The 21,335-nt window shown below is 32.8% G+C and overlaps 4 protein-coding genes across 6 annotated transcripts; 1 reads left to right on the forward strand and 3 right to left on the reverse strand.

Moving 5' to 3' along the window:
• Window positions 1-3,612: 3,612 nt before the first annotated feature.
• LOC21403305 (transcription factor bHLH153) lies at window positions 3,613-7,932 on the forward strand. 2 transcript variants are annotated; one of them, XM_010103087.2, is made up of 6 exons: window positions 3,613-4,080; window positions 6,052-6,177; window positions 6,615-6,680; window positions 6,788-6,853; window positions 6,987-7,034; window positions 7,405-7,932. In XM_010103087.2, exons 1-6 carry the CDS (start codon window positions 4,039-4,041, stop codon window positions 7,561-7,563), a joined length of 507 nt encoding a protein of 168 aa, XP_010101389.2. In that variant the 5' UTR covers window positions 3,613-4,038; the 3' UTR covers window positions 7,564-7,932. The 2 variants fall into 2 exon arrangements, with proteins under 2 accessions (XP_010101389.2, XP_024024634.1); XM_024168866.1 differs by having other exon boundaries at window positions 6,788-6,847.
• Window positions 7,933-8,679: 747 nt separating this feature from the next.
• Window positions 8,680-10,579, reverse strand: LOC21403306 (protein trichome birefringence-like 3). 2 transcript variants are annotated; one of them, XM_024168882.1, is made up of 6 exons: window positions 10,391-10,579; window positions 10,058-10,326; window positions 9,745-9,916; window positions 9,441-9,640; window positions 9,171-9,329; window positions 8,680-9,061 (listed from the first exon to the last, which is right to left on the reverse strand). In XM_024168882.1, the coding sequence occupies exons 1-6, from the start codon at window positions 10,577-10,579 to the stop codon at window positions 8,728-8,730; spliced, it is 1,323 nt and encodes a 440-aa protein (XP_024024650.1). In that variant the 3' UTR covers window positions 8,680-8,727. The 2 variants fall into 2 exon arrangements, with proteins under 2 accessions (XP_024024650.1, XP_010101390.1); XM_010103088.2 differs by having other exon boundaries at window positions 10,058-10,289; window positions 10,387-10,579.
• A 1,734-nt stretch (window positions 10,580-12,313) lies between these two features.
• Window positions 12,314-16,619, reverse strand: LOC21403307 (T-complex protein 1 subunit gamma). Its single transcript, XM_024168815.1, has 14 exons — window positions 16,528-16,619; window positions 16,328-16,415; window positions 16,114-16,175; window positions 15,932-16,004; window positions 15,330-15,397; window positions 15,124-15,193; window positions 14,838-14,906; window positions 14,683-14,754; window positions 14,435-14,508; window positions 13,641-14,303; window positions 13,435-13,560; window positions 13,154-13,258; window positions 12,980-13,054; window positions 12,314-12,757 (listed from the first exon to the last, which is right to left on the reverse strand). The coding sequence occupies exons 2-14, from the start codon at window positions 16,350-16,352 to the stop codon at window positions 12,569-12,571; spliced, it is 1,671 nt and encodes a 556-aa protein (XP_024024583.1). The 5' UTR covers window positions 16,353-16,415; window positions 16,528-16,619; the 3' UTR covers window positions 12,314-12,568.
• A 2,166-nt stretch (window positions 16,620-18,785) lies between these two features.
• LOC112092500 (selenoprotein F-like) lies at window positions 18,786-21,080 on the reverse strand. Its single transcript, XM_024168826.1, has 4 exons — window positions 21,059-21,080; window positions 20,233-20,303; window positions 19,841-20,022; window positions 18,786-19,138 (listed from the first exon to the last, which is right to left on the reverse strand). Exons 1-4 carry the CDS (start codon window positions 21,078-21,080, stop codon window positions 19,066-19,068), a joined length of 348 nt encoding a protein of 115 aa, XP_024024594.1. The 3' UTR covers window positions 18,786-19,065.
• Between the last annotated feature and the right edge of the window lie 255 nt (window positions 21,081-21,335).

The raw sequence follows: 21,335 nt of genomic DNA on the forward strand, positions 1-21,335 counted from the left end.
GATTTGGTACGACACAAATATATATATATATATATAATAATATCGATGACACAATGTCCAAATACGACATATATATGCATATGGTAATTTTATTTGTTGGTTTAGTATTTAATTTATTACATTAAACTGCAATCTTTTGTGGCTTAATTTGTTTATCATTCAGATTTGAGATTAGACTTATCACTTAGAATGGAAACCTATAGCCATATTTTTCCTTTTGATGTGTGTGTTATTTTCCTTATTGATTCATTCATTGATGACTATTCCCTAATGCATAAATATTTTTACATTGTTTAAAGACTATTATTTGATAGGATTCAAAGAATATATCAATATTGTGTATTCTGGATTAGATTTTCATAACGCTCCAAAAAATTAGAAAATATATATATATATATATTTTAATGATTATACATACAAATAACTTGCTAAAAAATATTAAAAAACTGTTCATGCAAAAAAGTATTGTTTGAGCTCTTATGCTGCAAAGACAAACAAAGCAACTCATAATACAATAAAACAACGAGAATATCATGTTAGTGTGTTGTGTGTGTGTGTGTGTGTGTGTATATATATATATATATATATGCACAAAAACACGGTAATTATATAAGTGTTGTTTTTGAACCATAAAATCTACGTCAAAAATAATTTTACATGTTTTTCATTTTGATGTTATTTTTATCAAATTTAATAATCAGAAACATACATTATCAAACCAAAAACTCTCTCTCTCCTCTTCTTTTTTTTTTTTTTTTTTCATTTTTTGAATCCATTCTCAATTCTCATTCTTGGTAGCGGAATCCTTTTTGCATGCAAAGGGCACTAAAAGATTAGCTTCGAGCGACAAAGAAACAACGTACTTCTTTTTCCCAGTTTGAAAAGCTAACAAAAGCACGATTTCTAGTTCTAATGGCGCAACTGATCTCTTTTTTTTTTTTTTCTTTTTAATTATATCTTCACTTTTGAAAAGAAAGAAGCATATATACAAAACACCAAAAACAAACACTCTACACTTGTTTTAATTCCCAAAATATATCTCAGCTTTAATTTACACAACTTAAAAACGTTAAAAAGATAAGCATCCACCACGAGCCATAACTTTTTAAAGTTAGAGTATGATATATGAATATATATATATATATATATATATTTTTTTTTTTTTTTTGAGCGAGGGCATGAAAACCAAGTTAGGGCCCGTTTAGTTCGCTGATTCGAGTTTTTAATTCGCGTTGAAATGTGACTTTATGTTAAAGCTTTTTACTGTAGTAAAAAAGTTAGATGTGACTGTTTCTGAGAGCTTTTTACTGTAGTAAAACTCGAATTCTAAACTCGAATCGGTGAAGTGAACGGGGCCTAACACTACCAAGTTTTTGTTGCTTCTACATAGATTTGCATAATACTTTTTTCTAGCTTCTCGTTTAACAAGAAAAACAATAAATTAAATTAATACCATAGCTTCATTAGAGAATTCTGAGCTGATATTCTTCTTGTTCTTGATCTTCGTAACTGTTTACTATCTATTTGATCATTAAATTCCAACTTCTAAAATGGGGGTGGTTATAGAAGAAATTGTCTAACTAATGATCAATAAATCAAATTTATTAGTTCTGCATGAAAAATATCCTATAACTTATGTGAGGAAATATGAATTCTCTAGAGATGAATTTTAAGTAATAATTCATACTTATAGGATAACATTCATATGTTGATTCATAGACATTTTTCCTAGAATTGTTGATAGACATTTATGCGTTACTCTTTCTTGGTATAAGAGCTAACCAAGCTTAATTATCACGAGTCCCTTCTTTTAACTATTTATTTTCTGTTTATGAGTCCTAACAAGGATTTTTCGTAACAGTTTGAACCTCTTGTGTCCCTAACGACAATATCATATATAAGTTTTCTAAATAATAAGGAAAAAGTTAAGACCACAAGTAGTCCATAGACCAACAGTATTATTAGAAATTAGTTGTTGGTTTTTACTATAAAGGCCAAAGATTCTATTCTAAGCCTCAAAATTGGACATTTTGAGTGCATTAAAAAAAAATTGAACATTTTTTAGTACATAAAAAACTTTTAGGAATTAGGCGACGACTTAAAAACAATATGAAATATTAAATGGATTTGTATTAGCGTTTATTTTTTGCGTCCATATTTTGGAATTCATATAATACATATAATAAGCGGATGAGTTTAAGATCTACATACAATTTAAGATTAACCTGCATAACACGTATTATTCGCACAAGTATGTATCCACGTGTTCAATATTTTTATTTGTTTGGCATGGAAATTCGTAAATTAATGGCCTTGCTAGCTATATAACTCATATATTCGATTTAGGAATTTTTTTTTTTAAAATGCCATGAAAATAACAACACTATTTTATTTATGACATCAATTTTAAATTTAACATTTATGTAAGGTATTTTTTATATTATATTAGAATATATTTTTTGGTAGGATATTTTTTGTTTTCTATTAAAATATATTTTATAGTCTACCAAAATATTTTTAACGCAAATAATAAGATGATGAAAAATAATGATTATTTTTATAAATTTCTCTTGATTTAGTTGTAATTGACGGATTAGTGACCGTTATAAATCATCTTATTATCTTTCACTAATTAGGTTGCTTGGGTTATAGTTCTTCTTTTTTATCAACCCACCAATATCTGTTTTATGTTTTGTAATTACCCGTTTGGTTCATAGATTAGAATCATTTTCGATTTACGTGTGTTTTTTGTAAGAGAAAATACTATAACGAACCATGAACCATGATTCGAATCAGAGAACGAATCCTCCAACCAAACGGGACTTGTTGAGGCCTAATTGTGTCCGGTCATTTCTTACTCATACAATTTGCCATTCCTAAATTGGTATAAGACGGAGAGTAAATTTAATATTGGATAATGCACTTTATTGTTACTAATTTATTTTTGTGCCAATTATAAAGTTAATATTGATATTTAAATTTAAAAAAAATATATGATTTATTATGGTTTAATGCATGTCTATTATTTAAGTCATTTTAAATGATTAGTTGATATCGTATTTTTTATTCTTTTATTAATAAATTAAATGATAATTATTTATTTTTTAATTGAATTATATAAATAATATTTTTTTATTATTTTGAGTGGCTTTTATTTTTTATTTTTTCCCATTTAATTTTTATAAATGGGACTCGATGACAAGATTGGAACTTTTCTAATCAATTAACCATATGAAGGGATGTTTTTGTCATTATTGATTATTGATAATTTAAAATTGGATTTCACTTAGGAATTTTGTAATTTTTACGCCTATTAAAAAGTGCTTAACATAAACAAAGCCAAGCAAAAAATAGAATCCATGACTCAACCATGGTTAGAAAAATGACTTCATCTTAGGTTAAATTAACCACTTTCTGACTTCTTTTCTCTCTGGCTGGATATTAGCTGTCAAATTATAATTCTTATTCATTTAAAAAAATAAAAAACCAACAAAAGGAAAAGGAAATAGTATTCTATTTTTGTTTTGAGAAAATTTCCTTGTCCAGCATTTCCATTTTCACTTTATAAAAGCACTTTTAAAATCCCTTTGCCCCCTCCCCTTCCCAGTTTCCACACACACACTCTCTCTCTCGCTCTCTCTCTCTCTTTCGTTTTCTCACTCTGAAACTTTCTCGGACACCCATTTTCTAGTTATGCTGAACTCCGAGTTTTTGTTTTTCTTTTTCCGTTTTGCATGTTCATGGATTGAATTGAACCACTAAACTTCTGATGATTTTCTTCTTCGCTGAATAAATACCTAATTGCTCAAAGTTCGTGTGTATAAAAAGCTCCCAACTTGGAAAAGTGAGATACTTCCTAGAACTTCAGAAACCCAAAAAAAAAAAAAAAGTTTCCGAAACTAACAGAGAGACAAGGAAAGAAGAGATTTTTCGTAACTGCGTCGGTCGTTATTTAACCGTAAACCGACTCTTCAATAAGCTTCGGTGATTTTGGGAAGTGGGTTTTGGAGATTTTGGCTTAAGAAAGAACTTCCATAGATGATTGTGAGCTCTCTTTGTAATGCAGGAACTAAATTCTCGGTGAGTACTTTTTGTATAGAAGAATTGAAGAAATTCATATATATATATATATATATATATTTTGTATTGCCAATTTCTTTTTGGTGGTTTTGCTCTTTATCCATATGGAATTGTTTTTATCAATGTGAAAGAAATCATCTTTTTTCTTTTTTGGAGGAAATAAAGTTCATCTTTTCTTTTCTTTTTTTTTTTTTTGAAATGGAAAGTTCATCTTTTTGTACCACTGCTTTTTTTTTTTTTTTTTTTTTTAATGTTTTAGTATAGTTGGGATTTTATTGGTCACTTTTATCAGAAATCTCTCTTGCTCTATGGCATTATTTGTTCTTTTTCTTTCATAACATAACACTCGTGTCCTAGTACGATTAATTTGTTTTCCTTCACCTTTTTCCTTGTTTTTATATTAATCCTATATATCTATTTTTTTTAGGAAATATACAAAATATATTGCTATGTATGTATGCATGCTATGTACTAGTATGAAAAAATGTACAAAAGTCCTGTGCTAGTTTGTACCAGTACAAAAATATTCTAGGACATTAAATGAAAGTGAGGTGAAAGATTGTGTTTATGGGTTGTTCATTTCATGCATTCATGGTAGATTTCTAATCTGGACCCACCAATTTATTTCAATTTTTTTAGTTTGTTCCCATTTACTCTTCATAGAAAAATTTTTAATTTTTAATTTTTAGTTTTTGTGATTTATGATACTAATCTAATGTGATGTGTTTTTGCTAATCTAATCTAATGTGATGTTTGGTAAAGAATAATAGTATGCTTAAAAAAAAAATCTTTGTTTTCTTTGATATACCAAAACCCCATTTTATTATACTCGTCTGGTTGGATAGTTGATGTCAGTGGATTAATTAATTAAAGATTACCTTTAGTCCATTCCAAAGGACTGCCTACTGTAGCAAATCCATGCATTTTTTAATTAAAAAATAAGTATTGTAATATAAGTAGGTCTTTGTGTTGTTTCATTGATTCACGGACCAATTGTCCTTTTGTGTGCCTACAAATTATTAATAATTGAGTGATATTATTTTGTAATTATGCAGTTGTTGGCAAGATCATTTAATTTTGTGCTTAATATTAAATGAGTATTCTAAGTAGTGAACTGAATGAAGGATTAGCCGCTGACCCCAGAACAGCGCATGTCCTTTTGTTTATCACAGAAAACATTGTCAAACAAAGATTAATATCACGAGTTTTTGCACGCTTATCCTTTGTGGTGGACTAAAATATTTTGATTCTCTTAAGGTATATGAGAACAAAATTGCATTGAAAACTTCTTGTTATTTGAACTATAAGGAGTTGTTCTTTCTTGGATGCTTCTATTGTCAAGATCAAGATCACAAGTTGGTCAACCGTTCTTGTTATTTTATTCCTTCGGATATCGCACACGGTTGGCTTCCGGCAACTTAGACCAGTTGGATGATTTTCCATGACTAACTGTTTCTAGGAACGTGCTATTTGGTTGCATTTTCTTGGTTTAGATCTGTATTACCTCGAATTTAGAATCATGGTAGAGTGCAGACATCAAAACAGTTTGAAATCGAGTCATTTCTGTATTTCTAGTAAGGCTTGTTTTCAGCTCATCATGCATGTAGTGTGTTTGATTTTTGTCAAATCATGTCAAAAGCAAGATGACAACAGTTTTAGGAGTATAATTAACTATTGAGAGTGTCAATTCGTTTTAGTTTTGGAACTGATCCATGGCATTGGCTAATAATATAGACCATTAATATATGGATACTTGTGGGAGCTTTTTGCTTAATGCTTTAATGTCTATTACTTTTTTCCTTCCTTGTATGAAGATATCCTCTAATGCCAATATTATGATGGAGGTGTATGCTTAATTATACGACTGGCTTGTTCGGATAATATGATTATGAGATGTATTCTGCAAATATTTACTTAAATTGAGTTTTCTATTGAGTTTCTTAGGTGATTCTTTTTTCAATGTTAAAATAGGGGGAAGAAGGGATAGATGTGAGAAAGATGACAGAACAAAAAAGGAGCCCCTGCTCTGTCGACCAAAGCAGCTTCACCTCTCTTGCATCCAAGCGACATAAGCCGGATTTATCTATCTCCACTAAGGTATTTACTCTTTCGTTCTCTTATTTCTCCATTTTAAAAAACTTTTTTGTTTCTGGATATCGCACTCACACATCTTGGACCAAGAGTAGCTTTTCATTCTGTTTTGAAGTGTTAGAAATATCTTTTTTTTTAATTTTATTTTTTTAAGTCTCTATGTCCCTTGGCACTTAATAATTCACCTTGGATAGTGTTTGTTTTGGAGAAAAGGCCTTGGAAGGATGATGCTTCTTGTGGCAATTATTTTTAATGAGTCTGTGCAGTTGCAAATTTCTAAAAATATTAGACAGTTATGCAGTTGTTGTTACTCAAAGTTCCCTTAATCACTCTCTTGTACATTTTACCCTTTGGGGGTGGATATATATATATATATATATATTTATGTATTATCATGCGCGGTTTGCGAATTGCTTATTTTTCTTACTTTGTCTGGCATTTAGGAGAGAAAAGAGAACCTCGGGGCAAAGATTGTAGCTCTACAACAGTTGGTGTCACCATATGGAAAGGTAAATATATCGAATAATAAAAAAGAAAGATCCCGATTTTATAATGTATCAATTTCAAAATCTATTTTTCTTGACCCGGGCCATTGTTTCATGTGCTTTCCCCGCAGACTGATACAGCTTCTGTCCTTCTGGAGGCAATGGAATACATACAATTCCTTCATGAACAAGTTAAGGTTTGGCCTCGTTTCTATGCACGAGTTGAATCAGTAAAGTAACCTTTTTTCTTACCAGTTTTTTATTTGCGGACTAGAAGTGCAGTTTTGCCCTTGTTCTAATCGCGTTTTTTTGTCTTTTTGGTGCCTTTAGGTGTTAAGTGCTCCATACCTCCAAAGCACACCCACAAATAAGATGCAGGTAAAGTTTTAGTTTGGACTTTAGATCAAGATGAAATATTCGATTACCTTCATAAATGGCAACTGAAGATCCCATGAACTTGAAATTGATTGATTGTATCTCAACACTTTGACTTCTCAACCAATGCGTCCCTTAATGGAGACATCTAATGATAACACATAGAATTGGATAGTGTTTTGTGACCCCACAAGTTTAATATGAGATCAGCATCCATGCAAGTGGTGTACCTACCTATTGTGAAAAAACACACATATATATATATATATATTTTTTTTTTTTTATAAACCCAAGTGCCATTTAATGAGACCATAATTTGTCAAACCTTGTCAGCTATGAATGAGGGAATTTGATTTATTATTTTTATTTTCAGGAACTAGAGCCGTACAGCTTGAGAAGCAGGGGTTTGTGTCTTGTTCCTGTGTCATCTACTCTTGGAGTTGCTCGTAGTAATGGTGCAGATATCTGGGCACCCATTAAAACTACGACTTCTCCAAAGTTTGACAAATCTTCTATCTCACAATTTCATTAATAATATAGTATACCAATAATTGGACACCAACGAAAGGGAGAAAGGGGTCTTGGTGGTGCTAGTTTGGTGGTATAGTAAGTGGTAACCAAATGGATTACTTGGAAGAAAGAAAAGGTGGTGGACCAAAATTCAGTGTAATGCACAACAAAGTTTTGTCAGGCAGATGTGAATCGGCATTGATGATTTTAGCAGAATTGCTATTCCAGCGTAATTCTTAGTATCAGAAAGTCATATTTGAACTGTATGGGCATGCAGGGTCCCACACCATTCCGGTTTTAAACTGGTTGTGGGACTAGTTTCGTGCATGATATATATTTCATTTGTACTCTCTCTCTATATTAAATCAGCAAATGTTTATATTTACAAAAAGTTGTTCTTATGTATCACGGGGTGTCCATTCCATGAGGTATATTCCCGAAAAGATGAATAACTAAATGGGTGAAACTGCTTTTGGTGGAATCAGAAATCCAAAAGTAGGGAGGTTAAAAAATACCTTACCGGCTCTAACCAGTTGAAACTCAATAAATCATATCAAATTTTGAAAAGAAAAATGCGAATTTAACAAAATTTTTTAAAGGATGGTTTTGTACAATACATTTTTTTCTTTTATCCAATCAAAGAGTTCTATAATCACAAAAGTTTTGACCTTGCAATTGATGATGAATTTTCTCAGAGGCTAACCCATGGCTAATGTTTCATATTGAGATGTTCATATGCACACGTCAACAATAATCCAGAACAATTTGCTATATTATGATTAAGTTCTGGCCTGTATATTTGATCAAACGATTGAGCTTTTTTTCCTTGTTCTCCCTTGATCTTTCTTCTTAAAAGTTACACCAAAGGTTCTGTTATATTCATATTGTCTGGTCAAGTTTAACTAAACATATGAACCTATAAATCACCCCTTTTTCTTCGGCTAAATAACAAGTAACGTAAAATTTAGCCTTTTCTCTTCTCCACTGGCCTTGAGAACTTATTTTTAGTTACTTTGACATTATCAAAGAAAAAAGGGAAAAAAAAAAAAAGTTCACAAGAAGAGCAACATTTCTTTAATGAATTTTGAACGCACGAGTGAAGTCAGGCGTTGTGTATAATTGGATCATTTTTGTCTCAACACATTGTGACGTAAAAAAGTGCGAAAGTTGCGAATTATGCGACATGTTACAAATTTGCCAAAAGAATTTGATTCCAAGTATCTGGTACTCCAGGCAGACACCAATGTATACAATCTGCATGGTGTAGAGGATCAGCCTTTTGCTCATCAGTCAACAGTTTGCCTCCAGTCTCTGTGTAAACAGACGTGTGAGCATCGACTCTGTACTCAGAAATCTGTGTGACGTTGATGACGGAAACAGGAACTTTCATTCTCTCAACTACATCCGCCACCACTTTCATTATCTGTTTGTCTGAACCGGTTCCCCAGTGACCCTTCTTAGTGACCGGCTTTGTGTCGTTGAAGCACTTAATTCCACCCTTGTGGTTCCAGTCCGCGCTTCTGAAAACACAAGGATTGCTTGATCAAGTAATGAAGTGGTAAATGAAATAATGAAGTAATTGCTTGATCAACAAGCTTTAGGAAGAAAATGGAGAAAAGTGAGAGAGACCTCTGATGTGTAGGGGACATAGTTGTGAAGAAGACTCTGGTCTTGTTTGGATTAACAGTTGAGTCAACCCAATTTGCCCATGTTTTCAAACCTATTCTGTAAGCTACTGATGCCTCCAGCTCTTCATATCCTTCTTCCCCATTTGCAAACGAACCCCATCTGTGCCAAATTTGGCATTGTTATTATTATTTGAGAATATAGAAATTCGTAGCAGATAAAACAAAAGGAAGTTAATTTAGCAAAATTTCAATATGTTCAAATAGAACTTACAAGGACTTGATCTTCAGACCACTCATCCACCAAACATAAGTATTAAACACAAGGATATCCACTCCCATCCAGTTTTTGGCATGCTTGGCAACTGAATCCACTTTTAGTATCCTTTTCTTTGGATCTGCTATTATTTTGAGATCAGTGTTGGACTCAACCAGAAATGGGGCCCAGTAGAATTCAATGGTGGCATTATACTCCTATACTTGTGGAGAGAAAAGTTAATAATAAGTAAATAATTCAAAAGTAATCTTTGACATTGCTTCAGAACTTTCTAATACCAGCTCATTGCCTATGATTGTACCTTTGCTTTGAAGACTGAATGAGAGCGTCCACTTTTCATGGACTTTTGATCTTCAGGTATGATTGACTCAACCAAGCAAACAAAAGATTGCCATTGACCTCTTTGTAATGAATCCCCAACAAACAATAGCCTCTTTCCTCTAAGTTTCTTAAGGGCAAGTTCTGGACTAAAGCTATAGACAAAATGGTTTCAGGGATAAGTATTAGCTAAATGGAAAATCCATGCACAACAATTATATGCAATGAGCATGTTAAGAGTTGACAAAAACACTTGCATATGGAAATATCAAAGTGGTGCCAACTCCTGAACTAACCTTGGCAGGGTGCAATCTTCCGGCTGCCATTCCCAGTGACGGTAGTTGGTATCGGGCCGTCCATTTTTGACACAAGACACTTGTCTATCAAGGTATGTACAGCTTCTATCCGTGTACAAAGGTTCAAGGGAACTGTTGAAGACCCACTTCCCATTGGCAACATTGCACTCTTCTGGATCAAAATCGAACCTATCATCTATAAGGGACTCATCATTATCCTCTATCCTGTCATCTGTTAGATAACAAAGCATTAGACCCTTAGATTGATTGAATGGAAAAAGTCCAAGCAAAAAGTTGTACCAAAGAAAGGTGTAATTGGAAGGACTTACTTGATTTTTTGAAGGCATCTCTTCTAGAACAGGACTTGACTTTGAGAATTGAGTTTGAAGAAAGGAAGTTGAGCCTCTCAGTGTAGAGGAGAGCAATGAAGGCAATAACACAGATTAGGGTGGTGATTATAGGAAGAGGAATCTTTCCTCTTGGAGCTTTCATTGTGCTTGAAGGAGATGGTGCTAAACTCATGAGGGAAAGAGAACGAGAGAGCGGGGTAATTATCGGTGAGATTAAAGAGTAGAAGCAATGGTTACAAACAGAGTGAAGATGAGGATTATGAGAAGGTTTTTCTGTGGGAATATTTTATGGGTGGTTTGAGTAGGAGTGAAGCTAAAGCATTGTAAATAGTTGTGTAGTGACTAGTGGTTACCTTTGTAAAAGCATGAAAATGGAGGTTAGGATCAGTTGAAAGGCTAACATCTTGGCCTCATCGTCTTATGCAATTTGTGGGAAATTTTATGTAATCATGATCCAACCACTATTCTATTGCTTTCATACCACTAGGATCTTCATTAGGTGAGGAGAATATATATATATATAGCCTCTATCTCTCTTTCTAACAGAAGCTTCTTTTTATATATATATTATTTTTTAAGAAAGTTCGAAAATAGATCTGTTACAATTTGCAAGATCTGTTCAATCAACCATGATGATCACTTGATAAATAGTATACATAGAGGGACTTGAGACAGGGCTCTACTCGCTCATTTAAGCTCCGACCCAGTAAGTAATAATTAAAAAATGATGGGTGCGTTTAGAACCCGTTCCAAAATAATTTTATTTTCTGTATAAAAATAAAAATGAAAACATTTTCAATCTCAGACAGAAATCATTTTTAAAAATGCGTTTGGTAGTTTTATCAAGAGATTGTTTTCAGTAAAAAAAAAAAATCCATTAATGTCTCTCTCTCTACTCGAGAGAAGAGAAAACATAAATAATAAAAAATGAAAAACGACTAAAAGTCGTTTTTCATTTCTCTCCCATTTTATACTAAACCAAAAAATCGTTTTCATTTCTGTTTTTTGTCTTTAATTGTGTCAAATACCGTTTCTCTCCCGTTTTCATTTTTTTTTTCTCGAAAAACGTTAAAAACAAAAACAAAAACAACTCCAAACACCGCCGATGTTTCTTTACCTACATTAAGATTTAAAACGTCGTAAAAAAAAAGGCAATAAAAAAAAAATGGAAAGAGGGAATCAAGATCTAGATGGATCCCCATCTTTATCTCTATCCATGAAAATACATATCTATATGGATAGAAATCTATCTATGAATCAATCTAGACTATCCTCTATCCGGATAGATATGTTCCTATGGGCAACTACGCCGATCTTTATATGTTTTGGCCACGTCTGTTTCCGCTCCGAAGAAGAAGGTTTAGATCTTTCAATCTTATGTCGTGAGGGCTGTGACCTATGTTAAGTCCATAAGATACAACAGACGATCCTCAATGCAGTACATTGACAATAACCATATTATAACGTCATATACTTAATTATGCTCATAATACAGACCTTAGAGAAGCAACCTTTAGGAAAATTCTTCCATCAAAAAAGTACTTTTAGGAAAAATTTTCATGGTAAAGACTGCATAATTCAAATTAGACTAATTTTTTCCTGATATCCAAGCATCTTATAGAACTTGTTTATGTTTCCTGAAACAAATTTTGTCAAAGTTGAAGAAGCCAAGTTCACGAATGTCATTTGACACTTGCAAGGCTTGAATCATGATATTATTGGGATGATATGCTGGTTAAAATTTTGGAACTTCAATTTTATTTATTTATTGTAAATATTGATTTATCTATTTTTGCATTTGGTTGGCAATTGATGAAGAGTTTTCCCAAAGGCTAATCATAGGAGCCACAATGCTATAAAGTTGCACGAGCATTCACTTTCGAAATATCATAAAAAGAAATCGTAATGAGGAAACTTTCAAGCAATAAATCCAAATTGAAGTGAATTTTAGCTTACAATATCCCTCTTAATCCAAACAACAGCAAAGGTGAGTTGGAAGGCCCAAAATTTTTTAACTACAGCTCAAAGAAAACTCAACAAAACCCATGTAAAGCCACTAAAACCAAACATGCACTTCTTTTCTAGCCAAAAAAGAAAAACCAACAGGCACTTTGGTCAAATACTTCAAAGCAATTCAACTCAACTATCTCGGTTCAATATCTTAGTCGGGAAGAATTTGCTCATTGTCGGCATCTGCTTCTGTTTCGATTTGAGGCTTTGATGGAGCTGAGGCTCCAGGAGCTTGCTTCTTCTTAATGCCGCTCACAATGTCGTCTATCCTCAGAAGCATGCACGCGGCTTCAATAGCTGTCTTAAAGGTCTGTGCCTTTACATTGTAGGCATCCCATATCTGATGACATAGCACATGTCATTAATTATCCAGAGCAATTTGCTATATTGGTGATTAATTTCTGAATTAGAGAACCATGTAATAAGTCTTTACAGAGAACCATGTGAGTCTTTACCCGCATATTTGATCTAATGATTACACTTTTTTAGTTATACCCTTTTCTTTGGCCAAATACAAAGTAACGACAAATTTAGCAAGATAAACGGGAAAGCATGGCCATACCTTCCGTTCTTTCATGTCAGTAATTGCACCAGTGTTTCCATCTATGCCAATCCATGCATTTTCACCATTTGCATGCTGAAACAACAATTAGTACAAAAAGATAGAAAGAAAAAAATCAATATAACTCGGAATAGAAAAATTATTTCAGAAAACAACATACAAACTACTTCCTACCTTTCCTTGCAGCGCAGTCATTGTCCTGATCACATTGACCCCACAATTCTGAGCTAGCGTTCGTGGTATAGCCTCAAAAGCTATAGCGGCGGCTTCGTAAGGCCACTGTTGCATAACAATAAAAAGATGAACAAGCAGTTCATTAAGGCCAAATTTGGCAAACATGAGCAAAAGAAATAACATAGCAGGTGAACCAACAGGCTATTTCTGATTTCAAAAGCTCAAAGATTGCAATACCAATTACCAAGTATCACATAGGGGAAAAAAGAGCAATATTTTACCTTTTCAATGCCTTCAATAGATGAACTCTTTTGCTTTAAAGTAGCAGATACAGTTAACTCTGTAGCACCACCTCCAGGTACAAGCTTAGGATTTTTTATGATGTTCCTTGCTACAGACATTGCATCCTGCAACCAAAACAAGCATCAGCGTATTATCTTACCCAGAAAATAACATTTGAATATGGAATATGTCCTCATGTAAATACCTGTAAGTTTCTTTCAACTTCATTCAACAGATCCTTACTCGCACCTCTAAGTAGTACAGTACAAGCTTTAGGATCTTTGCAATCAACAATGAAAGTGAAAAACTCATCTCCTATCTTCTTAACCTCAAACAGCCCAGCTCCAGTACCAACATCAGACTCTTGCAGTTCATCTGGTCTGTTGACAATAACCGCACCACAGGCCTTAGCTATCCTGTTATTATCTGTCTTCCTCAACCTCCTGATAGCACTAATACCGGCTTTACTCATATAATGACATGCCAAGTCACTAAGGCCTTTCTCCGTGATTACCAAGTCTGGTTTGAACTTAATAATCTGTGCACAGAGGTTCTCAATGTATTCTTCTTCCATCTTCAATAGGACTTCCCAGTCTTCTTCTCTGACTAGTTCAGCATTTGTTTGGTTCTCACCTTTTTTGTATTCAAGGGGACAATCAAGAAGTATGATACGTGGGTGAACAATCTTTCTTCTCATCTTTCCAGGAGCAACAACATCTTTGTTAAACATTACTCCTTTAAGTACTTTGGAATCTTCCAACTGTCCACCGGGTACCTTCTCGACCTTAATGTACTTCTTGATGTCTACTTCCCGCAACCCTTGGCCAAGATCAACTCCCACTGTTGTGGTGGCATCAATTGCTAGATCCTACGCCAAAGAAACAGAGAAAGAGTTGACATTCGATACTAAGAAGAAATGCACGAGTCAGCATCTTGTCTCAACTAGTCCACATGACCAGACAAGCAAATTAATTTAAAAAAATAGCGGAAAATACATACAGCAATCAGATCTCCAAATTGACTTGTGAATTTTGTGCCTATACAGCTCTTAACCAGCTCCAACATTGTCGCACCTGATAAATAGTTCCATAAATCACTTGTACCATACGAACCAACTCAAATCTATCAACCTTTTTACACACCCTTTTCCTCATTTAAAAAAAATATATTGTCTTCCAGATATCCTCAATTAGAAGAAGATAATATTAAAAAACAAATCGCAAAGGGCGAGTTTTAAGAAAACTTACGATCCTTCGCGTCAATGGGCATAGCAATTTTGTCAAGCGCAGCGATAGCATCCTCTAGAGCTTTACTGTAGGCTGAATATCAAATAAAACATGAATAAAGACAGAGTAGTGAACCATCATCAATAAAATATTACCACAAGCTATTATAACATTACCTCGGCAAATAACTGTAGGATGATAATTTTTGTCAATAAATGCTTCTGCAACATGGAGCATTTCACCAGCTACAGCAAAATTTTTAAGCCAGATGTCAGAGACAGAAGAAATGATGTTTGGTTATCTGGGCATGTTATGATGCCAAGTTCACAAAAGCAATGCTTGGGTAAGAACTCTGCTTTTGCCACTCGATACATCGAGAGTTTGCAAATAATCTTATGGCAAGAACCTACCACAGATGTGAAAGAGATGATAAGCTCCTAATATTCTACACTCATAACATACCAAGAACGATAACAGACGTCGTTCCATCTCCTACTTCTTCGTCCTGTGTACGGCTTAGTTCAATCATTGACTGCCAGCAATAGAATATGGAGAAAACAGATCAGAAATAATAAGAATCGAAAATATAAAACATGTTTTAAAGTCCAAAACAAAATTTGAGAAGAAATAGAAACAAATTGAGGCACAGTAAGAGAGATGTTCCATGCCTTTGCAGCAGGGTGGGCGATATCTAATTCACGCAGAATGGCATTTCCATCATTTGTAACCACGATTCCTATTTAGCAAACAAGGGAAGAAATCCTTAGACATCCAATGCAGAAAGAGGATTGAGCATGAGAAAAAATGCCATATAGCTAAAGTACCAACTACTTAAGACCTCTGAAACAGATACACCGAGTGTGTTTTCATACAAGCAATTTACAGATACACTTATTGGACTAATAAAGCTAGAAGTTTCGTACCAACCAGATTAAATAATCTTCAACTTTGTACTAAATAACGACAAGGGCAATTATGGCTTTTTTTATAGATAAAACTGGAATATCAAGAAAAATGGATTCCAAAACATATCTATACACCACATTCTTGTTGTGTATAAATTCGTGTGGGTTCCAACTCTTAACTAGGGATTTAAGATTGACACGGCAAGTGAAAGAGACTGAAGAAGATTCTAATTACTAGCATAAATGTTGCCTGTTTTGAATTTATCTTAGTCTTTGGCTCTAAATATACATTCGTCGTTACAGTTTGAGGACATTTAAGGATTTTCAGGGAAAAAATATCAAGCCAAACTGGTTTCCAAAATTACCTCCACTAGCATCCAGTAGCATCTTCAACATGGATCTGGGACCCAAAGTCGTACGTATAATGTCCGCAACAGCCTATAAAAGAACGAATCAGGAAAAAAAAATAGAATGAATTTCTGGAGAGAAAAAACAAAGAAGAAAAACAAGAAAATGTGAGAGTGAAATCATAAAAAAAGCTTCTAACCTTAGAAGCTTGGATATTGGCATGTTGCACCTTGCTTCCAGACTCCCGCTTTAGAGAATCCTCTGCTCATCGAACAAAAGAAAAAAGGACGAATCAATTTCATTTCTTTCAATTTTAAACCAAACAGAAACAAATTCAAAATCTAATTTCGTGCGAGACAAATCGAAATGAAAAACGATCAGAATAAATAGGGGAAAGGAGAGAGAAAGCTTACTGAGAACGAGCACCGGAGCGTGCATTTTGTTAGGGTTTGAGATTGGTCTTCTTTCTCAGAAAGCACAATGAAGGAACGATGGCTGAGACTGGAGAGAAATGAGGAGCGCCATTAACAGAAGTAAAGATTAGAGATTTGAAGATCATAACCGAGAAGAGAGAGAAATGGAGAGAGAGAAACCAGTTTTTTTTTTTTTTTACCTGATGGAACTGGAGAGCGGGAGAGATCGTCTGAAACAGTGCGGGTGTATGTAGAAGAAGAAAGAAGAAAGTTAGGGTTTTTTTTTTTTTTTTTTTTTGGAGGGGTTTATTTCTAGAACTCACAGGAATTAAAAATTTATTCATGGGAATAATCAAAAGACTAAATTACCCCTTGGGCTCAGTAGAATAATGGCCGCTTGGGTTCCACTTTCCGGAGCGTTCAGCAAAGCTCTGAATTAGTATCGGGAGAAAGAAAGAAATATATCAAGATTTGAGATAAATTAAAATTAATAAGTTAATAGTTTATATAAGTTAATAAATAGGTTAAATTACTGTTTTCGTTCATAACTTGTCTAGTTGTAAATCATAACTTGACAAGTTTATTTATAATTTGTCTGGCTATAAACCATAACTTGACAAGTTTATCTATAATTTATCTGATTATGAACCATAACTTAATAAGTTATGGCCTATTAATTTCTATAACTAAAAATTGACCTATATACTTTCTTAAGTTTTTCATATTGACCTATTTCTTACTATTTTTCATTAGTATTACATATGTCAATTTAACCCCGTTTATTTAACTAATTTAATTTAATTTAATTCAATTTAAACAGTAAATATAGTTTAAACTCTTATTTAATAAGCACGTAATCCGAATTATATTTTCTATTTGAACTAAATTAAAATATTAAAGCTCATTTGTTTGTTGCGTTAAAAATCATATTTTTTATTTTGCTACATTATTTTTCTCTCACAAAAAAATTTAAATTTCAAATGCGAAAATCAATAATCACTAATTTAAACGCATGAACCAAATGGGCTCTTAGAGTTTAGTTTCCTCCTTAAGTTCAACCATTTAAATCATTTTAAATAGTAAAAAGATGTTCACTATTTTTGCTTTTCACACCTACCAAACACAAATTTAAATTTTATTTCATATTCAAATTATAATTATAATTGCACATCTAAGTGCCAATTTAAACTACAATTTAAATCATACAGTTTGAATTTTTATGTTTAAATCAATAAAATTTGAACCAGCGAACCAAAAGGGGCTTAGTTTTAGATCATAATAGAAATCATAAGGAATAAACACCAATGTTCTATGAGATATTTAAGCAATATATTACGGTTTTTAAGGTTGGTTTGACTTTTACCGTAGGTATTAAAATTATTATAAAATAGTACCACATTGACGTCATTTAAATTTTATGTACTGAGCAAAATTATACTTATACTTTTATGTATTTCATTCAGTATCTTTGAATTTTGTAAGAGTTTTGTGGTCTTTCATGTAGATGTTTGTGATTTTTATGGATTTTATGATTTTTAAGTATCTTTAGGCCCTGTTCATTTCACCGATTCGAGTTTTGCTACAGTAAAAATCTCTCAGAAACAGTCACATCTAACTTTTTTGTTACAGTAAAAAGTTCTAAAAAATAATCATATCTCAACTCAAATCAGCGAACTAAACGGACCCTTAGTTGTTGTATTCTCTACAATAATTTATGTTTGTTGGCATTTATTAATCCAAGCTTGGTCCTCTTCTATTCACTTTAATTCTCAAAATTTATTTTCTGGTGAAAAAAAGAGAGTTTCTCTAATAAACCTAAAAAAATACATTACTAGTAATTTTTTACTTTTCAACCGTCATATTTATATTAGAAAATGTTTGTTTTGTATATATATTTTTTAATTTAATGTAATTTTAATAAGATATAAGTGTTCAATAAAAGAACTATAAGTGTTCATAGAATTTTTTTTTTTTTTTTTTTTTTTTGAAAAAGGAGATTGGTTTATAGGTTATCTAGAATACCACTTAAATTTGCAAGAATATTATTTGGAAAATATTTTATCGTATTCCTCCTTTTTTGTTTGTTATATAATAATGAGCAAAAGGGGCAAAGGGAGGGATTTAGACATTTTTTCAAACGAATATCTTGGATTGCACAGGAACTAAGACGGTTAAAACTTTTTTTAATCCTAGTGTGGAAGAAAGTAACATTTTTTTTTCCTTTTCAAAGATTTATTCAGACAAATAAGAAAAAATATTAGTGTACGTTTGGTTAATGTATTTAGAATTATGATTCAGAACAATTATCGTTTTACATGTATTTTTTGTGAGAAAAAATCACTGTAAAGAATCATGAATCATGATTCAGAATCAGAAACGAATATAAAAAACAAACATCCTCAAGTCTAAAGGATCAAAGTGTATAATAGTAATCAAAAGAAGTCTTAAAAATGACCAATTATCGTGTAAATCTGCTGAATCTTGTAAATGGCCAATTCTGTGATCCGATTTATGATCATCTAAAAGTACACACACAATAAACCAAATCTCTATAATCCAAGTAAAAGACCATGTTGGCAGTCCATCACACATGATGATATCAACATGCATTTCCACATCAACAAACTTCAGTTTGCAAGTCCAAAAGTTACTTCTACCGCAAATCTTCCCCCTTATCAATGACAAGAAAGGATTGAGGCCGTGATTGATCAAATGTCATCAAGATTTGAAGACGACTCTCAGTATGCCGACGTACGCTTGACCTTCTCTTTTAGAAACTGCAGTATATGTTCGCGTTTCCAGTTGTCGATCCTGCAACAGTCCATTAAGTTTTTCTTCAAGGAGTTTCGATAGAAATAGGGTTCAAACTCACTAACCATAACAAATGTAAAACCTAATCTAATGGATATGACAAAAATAATAATTGAAAACTAACACTAGGCATAAAAAGATGGACCACAGGCTATGTACTATATTGTTATCATGTTTTATCTCTAGGTAATGTTTGCTTGGCTTCTAGAAGAGGCTTTTCTTCTCATTATAAAATGCCGCCATGTAGAACATCTGGGGCAGACTTGATGAGTATTAACTGACTACATATAGACTCTCTCTCTATCTCTCACTACTTCTCTCTTTTCCTCTATTTCTCTCATCTCCTCTCATTCTCTTTTGTTTCAGCATTATAATCTTTTTCAGAAAGCTAGAGAAACTGTTTAAATAATTTCAATCTAGCATTAGACTACACGAGCCTAAAGCTCAAAAAAAATTCTGCATTCCATTCTCATCCAAATTGAAAAACAACAGACAACTTCTAATAAATTTGTTTGTTTTGAGAAACTGTTTATTCTCCCTCTCTTTTTTACATGCTTTGTTTGTTTGATTTGTTTTTGTTTTTTGTTTTTTTTTGGTATGTGATTGTGAGCTTTAGAGCCACAGAAGAATCTCTCTACAAGCTTACTTTTTCTTGAATCAATAAATTTCTGTTTCTTTCGTAACTGATTTGGAAATTCTTACCTAATTGTTTCCTTGTGTTGGCCGGCATCGTCGAGCATGATCAATTTTGGCGGTGAATTGAAAAGGTATTGTACTTTAACTGAAGGGAACCGATCCTTCTCTTCTTCAATGAAACCAACAATTTCAGGATAGAAAACCAGTTTCCTCATGCAGACCTCCAATATGGCACCAGAATAGGTAATCTGACGTACAATATAGTTTTTCCTTAGGCAATTCTTTCTTTCTTTCTTTCTTGAAATAAAGTACAAGATAAAATAATCCCACACAAAATATGAGAAAAACAAAAAAGTGATAGTAATATCATATTCAAAATGTTAGTCTCAAGAACAACCAGATTTAGAACTAAAGCATGTTATCAACTTCCAAATGGTTATGTGATAAGTCATGCATACCTTGCTTGTAGAATCATCAGAATCTTCTGCGCAACACTTTAAACAGTCTGATACCAATTCTGCAACAAAATCTCGGAGCTTTTAGCACTCTTTCAGTCATGCTACAAGTAAAGGGTACAAGTCTCATGAAACTTTACATCGATGGGCCAATTTGACTCTGATGAACAAGTCAAAACATCAAGACACTAGCCATTCATTATATCATTAAGAGAATGAATAGTCCTGCAAACTTAAGGAAATCATATGATTTCGTAGCATCTTAAATTGAAGTTTCATTTTTCCACTAAGTTGAAACAAAGCCACCCTCTTTATGGCGAAAACATAACTAGTAAAGTGGTTTCTGGAGGAAAATTTGGCCTTTCACCCTTTTTTGGTCAATTAGTCCCTGAATTTTATATTCCTTTTAGCACATTCGGTCCTTAGCCATAAGATCGACAATGAATTAGTAAAATTTCGTGAAGACAATCACATAAACTTTGCGTCATGTCTTAAAAGTTTAAAGAAACTATCGCAATACTACTTTTCCTCCATCTTTACCTTTATACGGATGTAATGTTTATCCCACAATAAGCGCAACCTTCAAACATCATAACAATTTTAAAACTTGTTAATACTTCCTAACTTGGCATGGCCTTATTCCATATTGGTGTTTCCCTTTAATTTTAATTCAATGCTTTTTAAGTGCTTTATGGGTCATTTATTTAGAACTCTATGAATTATGTAGATTTCATAGCTCCTATTGTATATAAAGTTAACAATGCTTGCTTCATCACTACTCATTTCAATCAGACTTCAAATTTAGAACGGAAAAAGAAAAGAAAAGAACCCCAAGCGAAAGATTCCGACATAGCTAGATCAAAATTCAAGCAGCGATTTACCGAAATATAAACTCGAATTCTAAACTCGAATTAGCAAAAAATTTTAGTTTATCCCATACACTTTAAAACTCTTATTTTAACTGTTAAATTTTAAAATGTTTCTACTTAATTTTTTCTGTTGGAATTTCTGTTAAAAAAAAAACTGGTCAAGGATGAATATTCTAATCATGAGTTGGTGAATTTTGGAAGACATAAATGTTTGCTTGCTTTTTAAAATTCCAATCC

This window comes from Morus notabilis, unplaced genomic scaffold, assembly GCF_000414095.1.
Source record: "Morus notabilis unplaced genomic scaffold, ASM41409v2 Scaffold388, whole genome shotgun sequence".
NCBI classification, from domain to species: Eukaryota; Viridiplantae; Streptophyta; class Magnoliopsida; order Rosales; family Moraceae; genus Morus; species Morus notabilis.

Excerpts from the sequence above, each read along its gene's own strand:
- LOC21403306 (XM_024168882.1), bottom strand. The coding sequence starts at position 10,579 with ATGAGTTTAGCACCATCTCCTTCAAGCACAATGAAAGCTCCAAGAGGA. Across the intron at positions 10,327-10,390 it reads GAAGAGATGCCTTCAAAAAA|AATCAATCTAAGGGTCTAAT; the intron begins TCAAGTAAGTCC and ends CTTTTTCCATTC. Across the intron at positions 9,330-9,440 it reads GGTCTGAAGATCAAGTCCTT|ATGGGGTTCGTTTGCAAATG; the intron begins GTAAGTTCTATT and ends AATTTGGCACAG.
- LOC21403305 (XM_010103087.2), top strand. The coding sequence starts at position 4,039 with ATGATTGTGAGCTCTCTTTGTAATGCAGGAACTAAATTCTCG. Across the intron at positions 4,081-6,051 it reads ATGCAGGAACTAAATTCTCG|GGGGAAGAAGGGATAGATGT; the intron begins GTGAGTACTTTT and ends ATGTTAAAATAG. Across the intron at positions 7,035-7,404 it reads CACCCACAAATAAGATGCAG|GAACTAGAGCCGTACAGCTT; the intron begins GTAAAGTTTTAG and ends TTTTATTTTCAG.
- LOC21403307 (XM_024168815.1), bottom strand. The coding sequence starts at position 16,352 with ATGCACGCTCCGGTGCTCGTTCTCA. Across the intron at positions 13,561-13,640 it reads AAGTTGAAAGAAACTTACAG|GATGCAATGTCTGTAGCAAG; the intron begins GTATTTACATGA and ends TTTTGGTTGCAG. Across the intron at positions 13,055-13,153 it reads TGACTGCGCTGCAAGGAAAG|CATGCAAATGGTGAAAATGC; the intron begins GTAGGAAGTAGT and ends TTGTTGTTTCAG.
- LOC112092500 (XM_024168826.1), bottom strand. The coding sequence starts at position 21,080 with ATGTCGGAATCTTTCGCTTGGG. Across the intron at positions 20,023-20,232 it reads CTGATGATTCTACAAGCAAG|ATTACCTATTCTGGTGCCAT; the intron begins GTATGCATGACT and ends ATTGTACGTCAG. Across the intron at positions 19,139-19,840 it reads CAACACAAGGAAACAATTAG|GATCGACAACTGGAAACGCG; the intron begins GTAAGAATTTCC and ends GGACTGTTGCAG.